Source organism: Microtus oregoni, unplaced genomic scaffold (genome assembly GCF_018167655.1).
Source record: "Microtus oregoni isolate MIOR12 unplaced genomic scaffold, Mior012 000004F_ref0000308, whole genome shotgun sequence".
NCBI lineage: Eukaryota > Metazoa > Chordata > Mammalia > Rodentia > Cricetidae > Microtus > Microtus oregoni.
Genome location: NW_024543063.1, coordinates 30,894,604 through 30,912,982, shown reverse-complemented (window position 1 = coordinate 30,912,982; position 18,379 = coordinate 30,894,604). Strand labels below are relative to the sequence as shown.

The window sequence follows — 18,379 nt, the reverse complement described above, 5'->3', positions numbered from 1 at the left end:
TTTTTGGTTGGTTGGCTTGTTTTTGGTATTTCTTTTTTAATGTTTATTTATTTACTATAAATACAGTATTCTCCTTGCATGCCAGAAGAAGGTACCAGATCTCTTAGATGGTTGTGATCTGCCATATGGTTGCTGGGAATTGAACTCAGGACCTCTGGAAGAACAGCTAGTGCTCTTATTCTCGGAGCCATCTCTCCAGCCCTTTGGTTTGCCTTTCTTTCAGGCAGGGTCTCACTATGTAACCCTAGCTGACTTGAAACTTAGTATGCCTGGCCAGGACTACAGTTTCTTAAAACACTCCTAGGTAGTATTTGATATTTTTGAGACAAAAATGTCTGGCTGTGTACAGCATTGACTGGCCTGGAACTGGCTATGTAGAGCAAACTTGCTTTGAACTCAGAAACATGCCTGCCTCTGAGTCCTGAGCACTAGGACTAGAACTGTATGTGTGTACCACCATGCCTGGTCCTCATAAGCAGTCTTAAATTTTGTTCTTAAAGTGCTAGAGAGATGGCTTAAGGTTAAGAGCACTTGCTGCTGTTGCAGAGGACCTGGGTTTGGTTCCCAGAACTTAGATTGTTGACAGAGGTTTCTGTCCCACCTGGTCCCACAGCTGTTCAGCCCCAAAGAAACACACAGAGGTCTACGTAAATAAACTGGTTGGTCTATTAGCTCAGGCTTCTTATTAACTCTTACATCTTAAATTAACCCACAATTCTTGTCTGTGTTAGCCACATGGCTTGGTACCTGTTATCAGCGAGGCAATTCTCATCTTGCTTCCTCTGCACCTGGATGATGACTGCAGACTGACCTTTCCTCTTCCCAGAATTCTCCTGTTCTAGTCGCCCTGCCTGGCTACTGGCCAATCAGCATTTTATTAAACTAATACAAGTGACAAATCTTTACAGGGTACAAGACCATTGTCCCACAGTATTACATTACAACTAGCGAATTTGTAACTCCAGTTCCAGAAGATCCACGGGCACTGCATGCACAGAGTGCACAGACATGAATGCAGGCAAAACGCCCATACTCACAAAGTAAACATAAATGAGTAGAAAGTTTTAACAGTTGTTAAGTATTCCATGTGAGTAGCCTGGAGACACACAGCTTTTCTCTCTCCTCCTACAAAATCCCCCTTTTGACATGAGAGAGTTTTCAGCAAGACCATGTTGCATTTGGATGCATGCTTCCACTCAGAACTAAAGGACAGAAACACCTGGAAGAGTACTGACCATCATGCCTCAGCTCCGAAAGAGGAACCTACTTTTCTCAAATCCTCTATCATCAGCCCCTGGACCACAGGAATTGAATACTCCATCCTTGTCCATATGAAATACTGGTTGTGTGCAGAACTTACAGTCACACTCTTTGTGCCGTAAAACAGTTCCCAAACCCTACCAAGTTACAGTTTGGATGAGCAGGAAATGTAGTTGGGGTGTGACAAGGCAGGAGCCTATGCTGGGCCCTCAGATGACTGAGTGTAGGGGGCGCCACTTCCAGTCTTTCGGCCCCCAGGGGGTGAGGAGGATACAGGGTGCCTGGCTGGATGCTCAGGAACCTTCTCCACACCCTTCCTTGTGTTGCAGATGAAGATGCCTTCCAAGAAGTGTGCACACATCCCTGTCTACACACTCGGTTTTGAGAGTCTTCAGAAGGTGCCAACTACCAAAGCCATGCCAACACTGAGGAGAGATGCCTTCCAGTATGTTCTTTTTTTTTTTTTTTGGTTTTTCGAGACAGGGTTTCTCTGTGGTTTTGGAGCCTGTCCTGGAACTAGCTCTTGTAGACCAGGCTGGTCTCGAACTCACAGAGATCTGCCTGCCTCTTCCTCCCGAGTGCTGGGATTAAAGGCGTGCGCCACCACCGCCCGGCTCCAGTATGTTCTTTTGCACTGTTGCTGGTATCCTGTGGCAGTAGACAATTGAACGTAACTGGGAAACTAGGGCAGGTGTCTATGGCACTGTGAGGATTTCCCCAGGGAACAAGTCATTTGGCAGGGCTCTAGAGGCAGGGTTGTAGGGAATTGGGTTTGGGTGGTCTGGGCTCAGGACCTCAGTGCCCGTCCAGGAAGAACCTTTGCAGGGATGCACACTGCCAGGTGCGCTCAGTAAGACGCCTGTGGATGAGCCATGAGGAAGGAGAGAAGAGGCAGCAGGGAGCTTGGAGGGATCACTGTGGACATAAAAATCAAGATTTGGGATTCTGAAGTGGCAGGACAAGCCCTCTGGAGGACCCCGACTGTAATAGAGTCCTCTCTTCTCATGGTTCTCTCCTGGCATCTTTCCATCCTAGATCCCTGCAGGGACCAAGATGGCGGAGCGTAGAGGAGGAGTTCCCCCACATCTATGCCCATGGCTGTGTTCTCAAGGATGTCTGCAGTGACTGCACCAGCTTCGTGGCTGATGTAGTATGCTCCAGCCGCAAGAGTGTGGATGTCCTCAATGCCACTCCACGACGCAGCCGCCAGACCCAGTCCCTCTACATCCCCAACACCAGGACTCTCAACTTGCAGTGACTGTTGTGATGGTCACCCTGCTCCCCACCCTGGGACACAGCTGCCATCAACCCCCTTGCGCATGTACATATATACATATAGACACATTTATAATATATATACAGCCTATATATTTATATTTATATACATTGTCTCTTTGCCCTAAAGTTCATTTAGGGCCAAGCTTACTCCAGGACCTTCCTTCTTTCCTCTCAGGAATCCTTGGAAAGGCTGGGAGGGACTGGGGAATGGAGAAAGGGCAGCTTTCCTGCTCCATGCCTTGGTTCTCTTGTAGTGAGCTTATGGCAGCCTCTCTTCCCTGGGTGGACAGGGCACCTTGGTTCTCAGGTGAACCTGAATATCAGGCCTACCTGTCCTTTAGGGTGCTCAAGCAGCAGAGACACCTGGGAGGCCTCCAAGTTTCTGGGATTGTGCTATGAGGAAGCCCAGATACCCCAAGCCAAGCTTGCTCCTGGCCCCTTTCTGGCACTGTGTGACTTTTCCTGGGGACTTATGAACAAACATCTATTCCCCCTGCATAAGTCACCCACAGACGAAAGAAATGATTGCACTCAAGTCTAGCTTGATGAACCAATGAGTCTTCTGAGATTACAGTAACATGGTGAGGGGTCCCTTACAAGAACATAAGTGACTCTTGGGTAGTTGCATCACCCCAAAGCCCTACCCCAGCATAGGTGACAGTTCATGAAAGGTGCTTCAATGTAAGTCACACCCCCAACCAGTTTTCCTGTACTGAGACCATGGTGTAGCTGTGGTGGTGGGGGGTTGGCCGGAATCTCCTGTGAGGGCCTGGTGACCTGCTTCCTACCAGGTTAATAACCCTATAACCATCACCAGAGACCGTCATACCTGCATACTGTGTTATCTGCTTCACTGCCAGAGTTGCAGGCCCATGTGCTCTGCAGGTTAGCACAGCTGCACGGTGCTGATGGTTATGTTCATTAAGCCCAGAGGAAATACCTACGCGGGACTCAGGAAGGGCTGTGCTAAGCACCCTGCCTGCTTACAGGCACCCAAGAGGTGGGGTTTTGTCATCACCACACCTTACAGATAAGGAAACCGAGGTTCAGTAAGGTAAAGGGATTTGACTGCTTATCTCAGAAGATGCCAGAATTCCAACCGAAAGCCTGTTAACTGAACCTTCCTGACTGCCTCCAGGCTCTGACACCCTGCTTAAGGCTAGAAGAGGCACCAAAGGCACATGACTGTGACAGATGGCTCTGTGGGTGTTGTCTTTGAAATTAGAACACCCAATAAAAGCAGCTAGCCCTCAGCACATGTTCGAACACTTCATAGGCTGCCTTTGTATATTGTCTTCTAGATTTTAAAAGACATTTATGTTATGTGGGTTTTTTGCATGAATTTTTGTGCACTATATTCATGTAGGAGCTATCAAAGTGGAGCTGCAGGCAGTTGGGAATAGCCATGTGGGTGCTCAGAATTGAACTCAAGTCCTCTGTCTGTGCGGCATCTTAACCATTAGGCCGTCTTTCCAGCCCTTTGTTTTGTTTTAAAAGAACAGGCAGAGAGGGTCAGGAATTACTACTGACACTCAACAAGCAATAAAAACACCCACGTTTAACCAAGTATGGAGGCTATTAGAATCAGGAAGAGCATTAATTTGAGACTCATCTGGGCTACATAGCAAGCTCTGGAGAAGTCTGAGCTATATTGTGAACTCTCAGACAAGAAAACACGCAAGTTTATGTAGTGCTCTTCAGGACAGCCACTCCTAGGAACTAAGTACAACTGCTAATATACAGATGCGAAAGTAGCCACATATCTATCTCACACTCCCAAACACAGCCCCCCAGGTTCTGATCTCCACATTAACACAAATGAAAGCAACAAAAGCCCATACTGGAAACAGCTAGGCTGAGCTGAGGGATAATGCTTACAGGTTGTACTGTTCCCTACACTTGTTTTCTGAGGCTGCTTAGGCAGGAGAGCACTGTGTGCTTCTGTCTTACTGCCCATTGGGGTTGCTGGTCTCTTCCAGAACAGTCGGCTGCACATCAGCCCACTGAACCAGCCTCAGCCTCATCTGTTGGATACTAGGTCAGAGTGGCTCAGAGCCGAGATCTCCTGAAGGACCAGATCTGCAACAGTTCAGGGAGACACAGTTAGAGCTAGTGGTTCAGGGAAGACCGACTCCCAGGTTGGGTCTGATGCATCCTTCAGTGTTGACAACCTCTCCCAGGAGAAGCGGTTCCAGACTGAGAGTTCTGGGTAAGTTGGTCACACCACTCGATCGCAGATAACACAGAAACTAGCCTGGTGCTGAACACTCAAAACAGACGTGAAGATGGTGTGCTGAGCCTGATGTGGAGGAGGCTGGGACTTTTAACTGTGACTAGAACCAGGGAAGGGGATGTGGGGTGACACCCTGAGACAGCAGCTACAGGACATCAACTTTGAAGTACCTTGAGATTCTTGCATAGTGTGGGCAGAGCAGCTAAGCCAGTCTTTGGACTCAGGATTCAACCTAGGGAGAGACCAAGATTCCCAGGGGAGGCAGGCTGGCGTGGAGCTCATGGACAGTGGGGTCACAGCAGAGCTGGAAATAAGGGATCTGCCCTGCCCACCTGTCCTTGCAAATAGCCTACTTTGTTGGGATTTGGGAAGTCACATGAAGGGAAACCCAGGTTCTCTCTGGGCTACTTACTCATTAAGTCAGTTTCTTCACCTGTAAAAGGATATCTATCTCTGAAAATAAGAATCTAGAACAGTGACCGGCTTGGCCCAACAGTGAAGGCTGTCCCTCCACTCACAGTGTCCTCTCCTCTGCTCCCAAGGTGGGAAAGGGTCCGACCCAACACTAGTTTATTTTACATTTGTACTTTGGAGGTCCTCAATCCTGGCTTGTCTAGGGAATTTTTTTTTCCAAAGTATAAAAAACTGGGCCTAAACATAGCACAGTTTTGTAATCCCGGACCTTCAGAGGCAGAGAATCCCTGTGAGTTCAAGGGGCAGTGTGGTCCACATAGCAAGCTCCAGGCCAGTCAGGGATACACAGCCAAGATCTTCGGTGTTTTGTTTGTTTGCTTTCTTTTGTTTTTCAGAGACAGGGTTTCTCTGTGTAACCCTAGACTGCTGGAAATCTGTAGACCAGGCTGGCCTCTAACTCAAAGATTCGCCTGCCTCTGCCGCCTGAGTGCTGGGATTAAAGGTGTGTGCCACCACTGCCCGGATCTTTCTTGGGTTTGTTTTATTTTAAAGAAGGAAAGAAAGAAAACAGAGCCAGATCTGTGCAGAAGGTCCCTACATCCTTATTGTGAAAACCTTCCTGAATTAGAATCCACACTACTCCTCACCCAATACCACCAGAACACGAGCCAAAAAAAAAAAAAAAAAAAAAAAAGCAACTCCTAGTGCCTAACTCGGTTCCGTGCATCTCAGAGAGGAGCTATGCAGGAATCTGTCTTGACGATGTTCCTCGGCCTAGACGGTTTATAAAGGCGGAAACCGTCCCTTTGCAGTCTAGTAGCCATGTGGAGGTGGGGACCATCGGACAGGTCGCAAGGGTAGGCTACGCAGACACGGGCTCCACGGTCCCATCTTCGCACGCAGACGACAGCAGTGTGCGTACCTGCTCCCATTCCTCCTCACCTGGCCCCACCTAACCAACCCCCGCCCCCACGCCGCCCGCCAGCCCCGGGAACCACGTCAGTGGCGTGGCGTGCGGCGTTCTGAGCCTGCGCGTTCCCGTCCGCGTCACAGCCTGCTATCTGCAACCCATACCCCTCGGAAGCCGAAGAAATACTGCAGTACGGTCGGCGCCCGGCCGCCGCCAGGGCCCAACTCTCGCGAGAACTCTCAGGGCCACCCTCGCACCTTCTCGGGCTGCACGGGTGATTGGGAGGAAGTTCCGGAGAGCCGCTGCGCACAAACGCGACACGCCAACCTTGCGCCAGCGCGCCGCAAGTGCGCAGGCGCCGCCGCTAGCCTGCTCTTCCTCGTCCCTCTGCCTACATCAGGCTGTCGGGTCCTATGTCGCGCCGGGCCCTCCGGAGGCTGAGGGGGGAACAGCGCGGCCAGGAACCCCTAGGGCCCGACGCCTTGCAGTTTGTCCTCCCAGATGACGATGACGCGGAGGAAGAGGGACCAAAACAAGGATCGGGTGGCCGGCGCCCCGGGGGCGCCGGGAAGGAAGGAGTCCGTGTCAACAACCGGTTCGAGCTGGTAAGGAGCTGGGCAGCCAGAGGGGACGGGGTGGGGGGCATGACGTCATACGAAGGGGGCCTAAAGTTGAGTCTAGACTGCAAGCGAGTGGGCGGAGTGAAGGGACTGCGCTGCATCGGGGAAGGCGGGTCTTCGGGAGGGTGGGTGGGGTGATGAGGCACTGCTGCGGAGCCTGTCGGGGTGGTGGCGAGGGGCGGGGCTCCCCGGCCGAGATCGAGTGGAAGGTGGGAGAAAATGCTGAGCGAAGGGGCTCCTAAAGGTTGCGGGGAGGGGGAGCGGGATGCTGTCAAGGGGTTGAGTGACAGGACTTCGCTGCAGGATAGGGCGTGTCTCCGGCCAATGTCTAGAAGCGTGGTGTGACATAGGGGCAGGACCGGGCCATGACGTCAGGGCGGGAGGGTCATGACCTCTGAGATAGCTAAGGGGAGGGCCCGCAGGGTTGGTGAGTGGAAGGTGGGGTTCAGTTGTGTCTAGGCGTCAGTGAAGGGGTAGGGTTGTGCTATCTAGGGGGAGTGCTGTACAGCGGTAGGCATGGCTTCCTGTCAGCCTCTCGAGGGGGTCTCGATTCTAGCTCTTGACAAACATCTTGGTTTATTTGCCACAGCACTTCTGTCTGTCCCAGCATTTGTACCTAACTCATCCTTTGCGGCAGGTGTCTGACGCAGTAAATGTGTAGCACTCGAGTCCCATAATGTTCTTCTTTGAGGCTGCCTGACCTGTGTCTGCAGTTTCCATATGTGCATGAATTATGATTCTGGCTTCATGTGTGGGCAGATAATATGTCTGTCTCAGTCGCTTAGTGTCTCCAGTGTGCACATATGGTAAGGCTTCAGTGGCCATTTTTGAGTGAGTGAAAACTTGTCTGGAAGTCCTTTGTAATAACCTTGCAGTGGGTTGTCCCCTGCTTTTATCGATTGGCAGGTTTAAAAGTCCATATACAAAGATATTGAGGAGCGTGGGAAATGTCGTAGAGATTTTAGGAGTTTGATTCAGAGATCGTTCGCCTCTCCAGGAAGGAAGGAGAGGGATTGATGTACAGTCTGTGGTGGTAGTGGGACTGAAGCCTCCCCTTGTTCTGGCGGAACTCCTCCTCTGATTTTCAGCCTGAACGTAGCTCCGCTTCCTTTTGTTTCTTGTTCTTGGTGCACAGTCATATAGGCAAAACACCCATACACATCAAAATAAACATTTTTTTAAAAGATACACACTAAAGCATTAACAGTGCCATCTTCAAAGAAGCAGAAGCATGGTGGCCTTATCTTATAAATAAAAAATAAAATAGGGCTGGAGAGATGGCTCAGTGGTTAAGAGCATTGACTGCTCTTCCAGAGGTCCTGAGTTCAATTCCTACCAACCATATGGTGGCTCACAACCACCAGTAATAAGATCTGGTGCCAACTTCTGTCTGCAGGGACACATGCAGGCAGACCATTGTATGCATAATAAATAATAAAAAAAATAAAGGGAAATACAAATCCCTCTTATGTGCCCGTGGCCCAGTTCCCAGTTACATTCATTCAGTCTGCATGTCTTACTCGCTCCCTTCTCTCCACGAGATGATTTTTAATCAGATCTCGGACATCACATTCTTCTCCTTTAAGTGAGTCTTCCTCAACATCCAGATTCCTCCCTTGGCAGCAACTGGTGTTAGCTCTCAGACCTTGGGTGTCTGAGACCATTGGCCCTGAAGATTTTACAGCTCTCTGGAACTCTTCCTCTGGTGATCAAGGCTTGCATTTTTTCTTCCCTGGCTCTTTCCAGCTTTCTACCTTTAGCCTCAGTTCTCTGCGTGTGCCTCCCTTTGTTCCAACGCCCCCCCCCCCCCCCCCCCCGCGTCTCTTGAACTGTTCACCTGCCTCTTTTTTAGGTGGCACGTCGCTGGCTGCCTTGCCGCTTCTGGAGCCCAGGCTGGTCACTGCTCAGCTGCTTCTTTCTCTGTATTACTGGCTTAGCCCACATAATTGAAGTAAGAAAGAAAAAGGGCCGAAGAAATAACTGGTTTAGAGCCCTTGTTGCTTTTCCAGAGGACTTGAGTTTGGGCTCAGGGGATCACCTACAAAGCAACCAAGACTGTGATAGTAAGAACCGAATACAAACTGAAACACTATTTCTGACACTGCACCTTTAGGAGGCTGAACAATCAGCTGTGATCACAGTTTTTTCAAATCCTCTGTAATGTACAAAGGAATATTGATATATATTGAATGGATAGTCTGCCTTGCTGTTGGATGGACAGTTCTGTTCCTCAAGGCACTGCGGAAGAATTCAACAATTGCCAATTAGAGAATCAAAATGCTCCATCATCCTCCAAAGTCTTTGCATAGTTATAGGAAAACTAACATCAGAATTTGAAGAAGTTTTAACATTCATACTGATTCTACCCAGTTTTAACATTGTCTAACGTGTACAGCGTCTTCAGCTCCAGGTGCACAGGAGACTTCATTACTGCTGTTCTCTACACTCTGTTCTGAATACACAGCTGATAGCTCTCCCTTCCCAGCAGTTGTCAGGAGCCAGGTTCGTGCAGGACAGTTCTCCCCCACCTCATCTTTTTCTAATCTTGCTCACTGTGTTCCAGCCACCCTGACCTCGCTGTGCCCCCTGTCCCCGGCTGCAGTCTTCTTTGTTGATATGCTCACATAAGACTTACTCTCGCCTCTCGTGGGCTTGCTTAGGTGTTATCCTTCTGGTTGCATCTCCCCTTACAACCAGCCTCAGCCACATTCCTTTGATTCTGTGTTTTGATTTTTCTTTCCTTCCCCCCGGCACGTACCTACCACAAGCACACTATATTCTTGTGTGTTTGCTGATTGTTTTCCACTGCTGGAATAGAAGTTTCTTGGAAACATAGACTCTCTTGCTCACTGATATACCCCCGCTGCTCAGGATAGTGTCTGGCATCCAACATGCATACCAATCTGTGATGATTTTAATAAGACATGCATGCAAGGCTGTGGAATCAGATGCAAGGATGCTCTTGCTAACTCGTAGGACTGTCATGAATACTGCATAAACTCATGGGTGCAGTGTGTAGCATATGCTGGGCATGGATCAGCACTCAACAATGCAGAAATGTGCTGTTGGAAATGAAGGGGACAAAAGCACTCTAGAAACTTTACTGTAAGTGGTTTACTTGGATATATTCTTAGGGGTTGATAATGTCTTCTTTGGAGAAGGAAGCAAGGTAAAGACTTTACATTAGAAATCATCTTTATTATTTCAGTCAGAAGATGTTTCCTCTGTGTAATAGCTCTAACTGTTCTGGAACTAGCTCTGTAGACCACGCTGGACTCAAACTCACATCCACCTGACTGTGCCTCCTGAGTGCTGGGATTAAAGGTTTGTGCCACTACTGCCAGGCTCAATCAGAAGAATTTTTAAAAATCAATTTATTGCTGAACATGGTAGCACATACCTTGAATCTCAGCACTCAGGATTTCTGTGTTAGAGGGTAGTTTGACCGTATATTAAGTTCCAGGCCAGCCAGGGCTACTTAGTGAGACCCTGTTTCAAAGGAGGGGGGGGGGATCAACTTATTCAAGGTATATAATAAAATATATCTACTTGCAGCATCTAGTATGTATTTGACATTTCCAACTGTGTGAATTGTTCATGCTTTAGACGTCTGGTATGTGCTCACTTCTCCTGGCCCCTTGCTCAGAGCACACTTGTTTTGAGTATTCCTGGTTTGCTCTTTCTTATTGCTGAGTACTAGTATGTTCTGTTCAGTGATGGGGATTGAACCTAGGGTCTTGTGCATGCTAGATCTGCCTGCCTATTCCTCCTAAGTGCTGGGGCTGGGATTAAAGGAGTACACCACCGCCACACGCCTTTTTTTTCTTTTCTTTTTCTTTTTCTTTTTTTTTTTTTTGAGATATGGTTTCAACTGGGCCATGGTGGCCCATGCTTTTAATCCCAGCACTAGGAAGACAAAGGCTGTCAGATCTCTGAGTTTGAGGCCGGCCTGGTCTACAGAGTGAGATCCAGGACAGCCGAGACTACACAGAGAAACCCTGTTTTGGGGTGGGGGCAGGCATAGGGGTATGGTCTCCTGGGCATGGTGGCACATGCAGAGGCAGGCAGATCTCTGTGAGTTGAGGCTAGACTGGTCTACAGAGTGACTTCTAAGATAGCCAGGGTCACATGTAGAGATTCTGTCTCAAAAAAGCAAAAACAAAAGTGTGTGTGTGTACACTCTATATATAGATATATTATAATGTATACATACAGAATGTGTAAATGTTATATTTTTATTATGTTTATATTTGTAATATATAGAGAGGCTATAATATATACTATATGTATAGATATATTGTTTCTATATTTGTATTATATATATATTTTAAATATTTATTTACTTATTATGTATACAATATTCTGTCTGTGTGTATGTCTGCAGGCCAGAAGAGGGCACCAGACCCCATTACAGATGGTTGTGAGCCACCATGTGGTTGCCGGGAATTGAACTTAGGACCTTTGGAAGAGCAGGCAATGCTCTTAACCACTGAGCCATCTCTCCAGCCCCTTGTATTATATATTTTATAATATTATATATAATACAAACTATTATATATTAAATATACTTAAGTATGTTTTTATAAAGAAATATCACGTTATACCTGTACACATGAATATAATATAAAATATAGATATAAATAACATTATAATATATATATGTATGGTCTCTATATAATATATATTATATATATTTGTTTGTATTGTGTGGGAGCCTAAGAGATGGCTCAGGTGTTAGGAGCACTGGCTGCTCTTCTAGAAGTCCTGAGTTCAATTCCCTGCAACTACATGGTGGCTCACAACCATCTATAGTGGGATCTGATGCCCTCTTCTGGCATAAAGTTGTACATGCATATAGAGCTCTCATGTACATAAAATAGACCTTTTTTTAAAAGTTGTATATACTGTATGTGTGCATATATATATGCACATGCATATAGACTCGAAAGAACAAGGACAACAAACAAAATTAACTTAAAAAATTGACTCAGTTGGGTGTGGTGGGAAGAAGGTTGATAAGAGTTCAAGGCCAGCCTTGGCTTCTTAGTGAGACTCTGTCTTTAAAAAAAAAAAAGTTGGAACCAGGCATGGTGCTGCATGACTTTAAAGATGGATCTCCGAGTTTGAGGCCAGCCTGGTCTACAGAGTGAGTTCCAAGACACAGAGCTACCCAGAGAAACCCTGTCTGAAAAAAAAAGTAGCTTTTTGGTGCACATTACAGTAATTTTATTATATTAGAACAATATGTAAACAATATATAAATCTTTCACCAACCGCATATAAACCTGAATGAGCATGACTTTTCCCTTACGTGAGGGGAAAATTCATGTGACTGTCTTTTTGACACTGGTTCCTACTATGGGGCTCCCAAGGCCACCTTGCAGGGTTAGTAAATAGTGAGAAATAAGAATTTTGTTGTGTGGCTTACGTCAGGGAACACGTACAGAGTGTGCAAGGACAGAGCGTGGACAGAGGGAAGTACCAGAGGCCGTGCTTGCTCTATCGACCAGGTGGGCCTCCAGTCCTTCAGATGTCCATGACCGTGTGCGTGAAGCATTCCCAGCCGGGGAATGTGACCTGAGTTTCCATGTTCAGGTTCTTTGTCTCTTTTTGGCATGGGGGTTGCAAGATGAGCTGGTTCTGCAGTTTGCTGGTGGAGTTCCTTGAATGGGGCTTTACTGTGTAGTTCACTTAGCTGACCTGGCTCTGCGGTGCTTCTTGGAGGATGAAATAGTGACTTTGGATACCCACATTAGATCATGTTGCTACCACGTGACTTGGCCTCAGGGCCCCTGTAAGTCCTTTGGTCAGTGTGGATTGAATCCCCAATGAAGACGACATTATTGTGGAGAATGACCAGAGGCTTGCTTAGATGTTAACTGCCCAGAAACCAGGACAGAGGCTAGGCCTTTGTTTGGATGGGATTCAGTTTATTATTATGTATCTATAAAGTGGAACTAAACCTTCTCCCCCGACCCCAGACAGGGTTTCTCTGCGTAATAGTCATGGCTGTCCTGGAACTAGCTCTGTAGACCAGGCTGACCTTGAGCTCACAGAGATCCTCCTGCCTCTGCCTCTTGAGTGCAGGGATTAAAGGTGTGCCTTACCACTGCCTGTTGAAGGTGAAACTAAATTCTTACTGCCACACACAGTGCGTTCAACAGCACGAGGGTAATGAGAGGCGTGTTCATTTTTTTAAGGTTATTTTTATGTGTGTGTGTGTGTGTGTGTGTTGCCTGCATGTATGCCTGTGTATAACATGTGTGCCTGGTGTGCACGGAGGCTGGAATGCTGCATTGGATCCCTGGACTGGAACATGGAAGATTGTAGGCAGACTTGTAGGTGCTGGGACTCAAACCTAGGTCTTCTGGAAGAGCAGCCAGTGCTCTTGGCTGCTAAACTTTATGTCCTCTAGCCCATTCTCGTTGTTTTTTGTCCTCTGCCCTCCTGAGGAATCATTAGCAAGGTTTGCAAGTGAATATTCTGTGAGGAAAGAATGTGTTAGTGTTCTATTTGTGAACAATCAAAGGGAAATATCTGTGATGTTTCCAGACGTCTCCTCAGTTCTGCCTGTACATAGATAGCTGCTATTCCTGATTTTCAGGTACATAATCACTCTCCGGAATGAAGAGTTCTGCTGGATTCCTTCTGCCAATTCAAAAAGTAGCTTCTCTTTTAGCAGCCTGTCACAGGCATTGTGGTACCTTGTCTGGCAAGTCTAACAGACTTAAAAATAGTTTATTGAAGCTGGAGATGGCTCAGTGGTCAAGAGCACTGGTTGCTACTCTTACAGAGAACCCAGGTTTGAACCACATTGATGACTCATAACTCTCTAGTTCCAGGGGATATGTCATCCTCCCCTGGCTTCCATGGGCACCAGAAATACATGTGGTACATGTAGGCAAAATACCCATAAACATTAAAAAAAAGAAGAAGAAATTTGAAGTTGCCTTTGGGAGGTACTCAGTAAATGGGGTCCTGTGGTCTGGGATTCTGAATGTCGTGCCTAAAGATGATGGTGCTGTGCACCATTCAACCGTTGATATCGCTTGGGTGCGCGACTGAGCCAGAAGTCACTCAGAAGCTCTGGAATGTGCTGTGCTGCACGGACCAGATACTTCTTCCTTCTCACTACTGCACCCTGACCCCTTCAGAGCCTTTCCATTTTCAAGTGTGTCCGCGTACACTGGACTGTGATGCTCAGCTGCTTTCACGTCCTTCTTGTCTTTTTTTTTTTCTAGATAAACATCGAAGATCTTGAGGATGACCTTGTGGTAAATGGGGAGAGGTCTGACTGTGGCCTGCCAGAGTCTGTGTCATCAGGGAACAAAGGAAGGGCTCAGCGTGGAAACCCAGAGGCGAAGCAAGATGAGGACGAGGCCAAGGCAGGGTTCCCAGAACAGGTATAGGCGGTCATACGGTGATGGGGTGACTGAGGCATGTCAGAGGAAAGGCCCCAGGGTGCTAGCAGCTCAGTACCCTGTCCCACCAGTTTCCTGAATTCTTCTGAGTTTGAGCTCATCAATTGTCTGGTTGCCCTGAGGAACCTAGGTGAGGTTTCTTTGGGAGTCTGAAGGCCATTATTAGCCTCATGGGTACCATGTAGAGTGTCTACCTACCTCTTTCAAGAGTGTCTGTGTCTGATCAGATGTTGTCTGATGAAGCCTGAGTTCTCACAGAAGGACTTGGCTACTGTAGGTGTTGCAGGAGAGCAGAGGTAGGGCCCGCCGTGAGGAACCCTGACCCAGTGACTCCCCATTCAGGGCAGGTAGAGCACAGCAGGAAATGGTTGGCAAAATGAAGAGAGAAAGACAGTTGCCAGGTGACTGGATGGTCCTGTGAGCTAAGTCTGCTGTAGGTACGGGAAGTCCTGAGGCACGTCAGGGCAGGGTATGAGAGGCCACGCCCACCTTGTCACTGGGGAGGACCATGGGAGTTGTTTCTTACTGCAGAAATGCAAGTGAATTGGAAGAACTTGAGGATGTGGGGAAAAGAAGGAGGACTATCACACTGGGAATTGAACTTGTTCTTTAAATTTTTATTTATTTATTTATTTATTTATTTATTTATTTATTTATTTATTGGTTTTTAGAGACAGGGTTTTGCTGTAGTTTTAGAGCCTGTCCTGGAACTTACTTTGTAAACCAGGCTGGCCTCGAACTTGCAGAGATCCACCTGCCTCTGCCTCTCGAGTGCTGGGATTAAAGGCGTGCACCACCACCGCCCAGCATTTTATTTTATTTTAATTCAGAGTCTCACTATATACCCTGGCTAGCCTGGAACTCTCTATATAGACCAGGCTGGCTTCAAACTTAGAGATTCACCTGTATCTGCCTTCTAAGTGCTGGGATTAAAGGCGTGCGCCACCATACCTGGCTGTTGCGTAGTTCTTAACGTTTTCGATTTTATTTCTTTCCATTGATTAAAATGTCTCCTTCCATTAGTCTAATGCAAGTGGCAAACTCCGAAAGAAGAAAAAGAAGCAGAAAAATAAGAAAAGCTGCACAGGAGAATCCTCGGTATGTTGTCAAACTGGCTGGTTCCTCTGCCTGAGCCTCACTGTTCCTGATGGTCCCTCAGGCTGCTTCTAAAGAAAGATTTGTTTTATTGAACATTTTGATTGCTTCCCACTGAAGTGTGGCTGAGAGGTCAGGAGAACAAAGGGAACATCACTTACAGATCTTGCTCTGCCTTGTGCCCTTTGCTTCCTGGTTGTCAGACCTCACTCTTGGGTTCTGTGTTTTGAGGTGAGCGTTCCTTCTAGATTTCTTCCCTGCTCAACCTACTTTTGTCTTATCCTAATGGCTTAAGTTGGTAGTGAGTGTAGAGGCCACTGGATCTGTCATCAGACGGTACAGTCCTGCCTCATGCCCAGTGTCTTACTGTAGTTCTGAAAAAAAAAAAAAGTCGTAGTTTTGTTACCGTCCAGCAAAGGGTCATGACTCGGCTTACCCAGGGAGGTAAGCTCCTCTGGAGAGCAGATGTGGTGTTTTAGCCTGTGATTTCCAGGGCCCTCTGAGTCTGTGATTCCAGCTCTTCTGGCTTTCTCTAGTGAGACATGTCTCCTTTCTGAACGTCTGTGCAGCGTATGATCATGTCTTTTAGGAGGTAAATCAACATAATCATTCTTTTTCAAAATAAATCATTCCGTTGCCGATGGTTATACTATTGAAGTAAAGTCAGAGCCAGGTATGGTGGCGCATGCCTAGAATCCTAGCAGTGAAAGTCAATGCAATGATTAACAGGTGTTCTGACTTTTAGGAAAATGGGCTAGAAGATATTGATCGTATCTTAGAGAGGATCGAAGACAGCAGCGGGTTCAGCCACCCAGGCCCCCCTCCACTAAACTCCAGGAAGCACGTCCTGTATGTGGAGCACAGGTACAGCCCTGCCCTCACTTCAGGAGAAAAAAAACAATATTTGGGGGGAAAAAAAAAAAAAAGAAGAAGAAAAATTACTATCTTTTTTTCCGGTCAAATCTGATGATATACATTTGTAATCAGCCCCAGCACTGGGGAAGTGGAGGCAGGAGAACAGGGCTGCTCTTATTTCTGGGATAGTGGTGAGGTGTAGGGATGCAGTTCAGAGGGGAATGTGCACCTCACATGTGGAATCCCCTGCATCCCATCGTCTGTGCCACCAACTTGACATTCAGCTCCTTTAAAAAACAAAATGAAGCAATGCGTGCTGGGTTTGGTGGCTTCTGCTTGTGATACTAGGACTCATTAGGTTGAGGCAGAAAGATTGCCACAAGTTCAAGGACAGCCTGGGCTACAGAATGAGACGTTCTGCCTCAGAAGCAAATAAATCAGGCTTATTAAACATTTAAGAAATATCAAGGAATAAGAAATACTCATTCATATTTTAGAGGACTTTTAGCTTTATGTATCTTGGATTCTTGAGCTGTGTGGAGCAGCCATTCCCATTCAGATAAGTAAAACATAGTTCTTACTACAGAGGTTGTTAGTTTTTTGAGAGTGGGTCTCACAGTGTGCTCAAGGCTGGCTGGGACTTCTGATCCTCCTGCTTCCGCCTTCCAAGTACTGAGATTACAGGCATGTACCACCATGCCAAGCTCCCTATTAGATCCTTATGTGAATTTATAAAATTTTATAAAAATTGAAAATTTATAAAAAATTTAGAATTACTGTAGAAAAACATAATTTTTCTTTCTAAACTTTTTCCTCAGGCACTTGAATCCAGATACAGAACTGAAAAGGTATTTTGGTGCTCGAGCGGTCCTGGGAGAACAACGGTGAGGCCCTGGTCACTCTGTGCTCTGCAGGTTCTGTCTTTCCCAGACTGTAAAGGGAAGGCTGTGTAGAGGGAGACTGAGGCAGAAAGAATGCCGTGAGTTCTCCTAGGGGAAATGTTTGCATCCATAGTGTATTAAGTAGAGCTCTTAGCATTGGTTCTGAAATGAGTCAAAAGAAATGATTTGTGAAGTCATCAAGACTCCATGTACCCGGGGTCTGTCCTTCATGCCTTCTTCCCTAGGAAGGACATCATATTTTTGCAAAGATGCTAAAGACCTTGTTGTTCAAAGTTGTGTTTTTGTTTTTCAGTCAGTAACTATGTAATCCGAAGTTGAGGTGATAGGAGGTGTTGTATCTGTGGTGGTTTTTAATAGTTCTTAGTGTCTGGGCGACATGTGACAGGGATAGCATTGCAGGGTGTCCCATGAGTCAAGGAAAAGGGTACAAGGGTCCACCTCTGGGAATTGTGTTAGGAAACAATGTATATTCTCTCTGCTTCTCCATCAGAATGTCTAGAAAGATTTATCTTTGCTTTATTGTTCATGACAGGATTCTCTGGCCTGGAACTTGAGTTCTCTAACCTTCTGCCTCAGCCTTTTAAGTGCTATGATTGTAAGCTTTGTACTGTCAGGGCTAGCTTAGCACTGTCTTTTTATTTTTTTAATATTATTTATATTGATAAGATAAAATATAGTGCTTCATATATGAAAATACATTCAAAGAGTTTGCATGTTTGAAATTGTACTGTGTACATGCAATACCTGCAGAAGCCAGAAGAGGGTGTCAGGTCTTCTGAAATTGGTGTTGCATACATGTGGGTGATGGGAACCAAACCCAGACCGATTATAAGGGCAGCAAATGCTCATAATAGCTGAACCATTTTTCAGCCCCTAGCATTGTCTTTCTAAGTTTTGTGGGGTTTTTTTTTTCCTGATTGTAAGACAAGTGCATCTTTTGAAAAAGTTTAGTCCGTTTAGTCATTTGACCTTTGGCTTTCATTCTCTCACCACAGCCCCGTATTATATGTTATATGTTGGTAATAGGTTGTATACTGTAGGAGCACATGCCAGTACTAGCTTTATGTGACCACGAGAGAATTCTGTTGGTCACTGTAACAGCCTGGTTTGCATGTCTGGTTTTCTAGGTTGTCATTCTCTATGCTGTGATGTACTAGGGTTGGGTACTCGCCCCAGATGCTGGATTGTGTGCAGCTCTTGGCTGTCATCCTGTGACTGCACAGCTCTGTGAGACAGAGCTGCCCGCTGCCGAGCTACCCACGGAGGAGTTGTGCGGCTTAGATCCACACCCCACCCAGGGTCAGCCTCTTCTCATAGCAGACATGAGAAGTTTTGGGGGCTTTGGTGTTGTTTCTACTTTTATTTCTTAGATTATGACTAAGTCCACTGGC

General features: G+C 46.7%; 2 protein-coding genes across 7 annotated transcripts in view; both read left to right on the top strand.

Annotated features, from left to right (window-relative positions):
• Positions 1 to 2,649, top strand: part of Spire2 (spire type actin nucleation factor 2) — a 34,579-nt gene extending 31,930 nt beyond the window's left edge. Inside the window, exons 14-15 of one of the 2 annotated variants that reach the window (XM_041650813.1) lie at positions 1,590 to 1,705; positions 2,296 to 2,649. In XM_041650813.1, coding sequence (XP_041506747.1) covers positions 1,590 to 1,705; positions 2,296 to 2,518 — 339 coding nt within the window. In that variant the 3' untranslated portion in view covers positions 2,519 to 2,649. The remainder of the gene's footprint in view (positions 1 to 1,589; positions 1,706 to 2,295) is intronic. The other variant, XM_041650815.1, reaches the window with a different exon arrangement.
• A 3,614-nt stretch (positions 2,650 to 6,263) lies between these two features.
• Tcf25 (transcription factor 25) overlaps positions 6,264 to 18,379 on the top strand; it is a 31,207-nt gene continuing 19,091 nt past the window's right edge. For 2 of the 5 annotated variants that reach the window (XM_041649768.1, XM_041649769.1), the window contains exons 1-5: positions 6,266 to 6,700; positions 13,957 to 14,118; positions 15,160 to 15,234; positions 15,977 to 16,095; positions 16,905 to 16,970. In XM_041649768.1, coding sequence (XP_041505702.1) covers positions 6,509 to 6,700; positions 13,957 to 14,118; positions 15,160 to 15,234; positions 15,977 to 16,095; positions 16,905 to 16,970 — 614 coding nt within the window. In that variant the 5' untranslated portion in view covers positions 6,266 to 6,508. Of the gene's footprint in view, positions 6,701 to 13,956; positions 14,119 to 15,159; positions 15,235 to 15,976; positions 16,096 to 16,904; positions 16,971 to 18,379 lie in introns of all 5 variants that reach the window. The other 3 variants (XM_041649772.1, XM_041649771.1, XM_041649770.1) reach the window with 2 other exon arrangements.